This window comes from Crocuta crocuta, unplaced genomic scaffold (genome assembly GCF_008692635.1).
Source record: "Crocuta crocuta isolate KB4526 unplaced genomic scaffold, BGI_CrCroc_1.0 scaffold15, whole genome shotgun sequence".
NCBI lineage: Eukaryota > Metazoa > Chordata > Mammalia > Carnivora > Hyaenidae > Crocuta > Crocuta crocuta.
This window is the reverse complement of record NW_027530508.1, coordinates 3262794-3263129: the sequence shown is the minus strand read 5'-3', so window position 1 is coordinate 3263129 and position 336 is coordinate 3262794. Positions and strand designations below refer to the sequence as shown.

Sequence of the window (336 nt, the reverse complement as noted above, 5' to 3'; positions counted from 1 at the left end):
GACCAGGCCTCCAGCCGAGCCTCGGCGCGGCCGCCACGCCCCCAGGCTCCCTTCCCCACGCGGGTCGCCGCAGTGCCCAAAATCTCGCGGACCCCTCGGACGGGCGAGGCGGAGGGGGATGCCGAGGGCCCGCGAAGCAGGGCCGGGGCCGGTCCGCCTTCCCCCTACCCCCACGCCCAAGCCGAGTTGCGACGCGTGGCAGGCGGCCTCGGGACCCTGAGGCCTGGGTCGGGCCGCAGCCCGGCGGGATGACGNCGGCGGAGGATGAGAGGCGGGGCGGATCTCCACGCCCTTGTGGAAGGAAGGAGGCCGATTCACAATTATTCGTCGACTCAT

At 73.4% G+C, this 336-nt stretch overlaps 1 protein-coding gene across 1 annotated transcript in view; it reads right to left on the bottom strand.

Annotated features, from left to right (window-relative positions):
• The window catches only part of NSFL1C (NSFL1 cofactor), a 22088-nt gene extending 21752 nt beyond the window's left edge, over window positions 1–336 (bottom strand). The window contains exon 1 of the mRNA XM_077767054.1: window positions 60–336. Coding sequence (XP_077623180.1) covers window positions 60–336 — 277 coding nt within the window. The remainder of the gene's footprint in view (window positions 1–59) is intronic.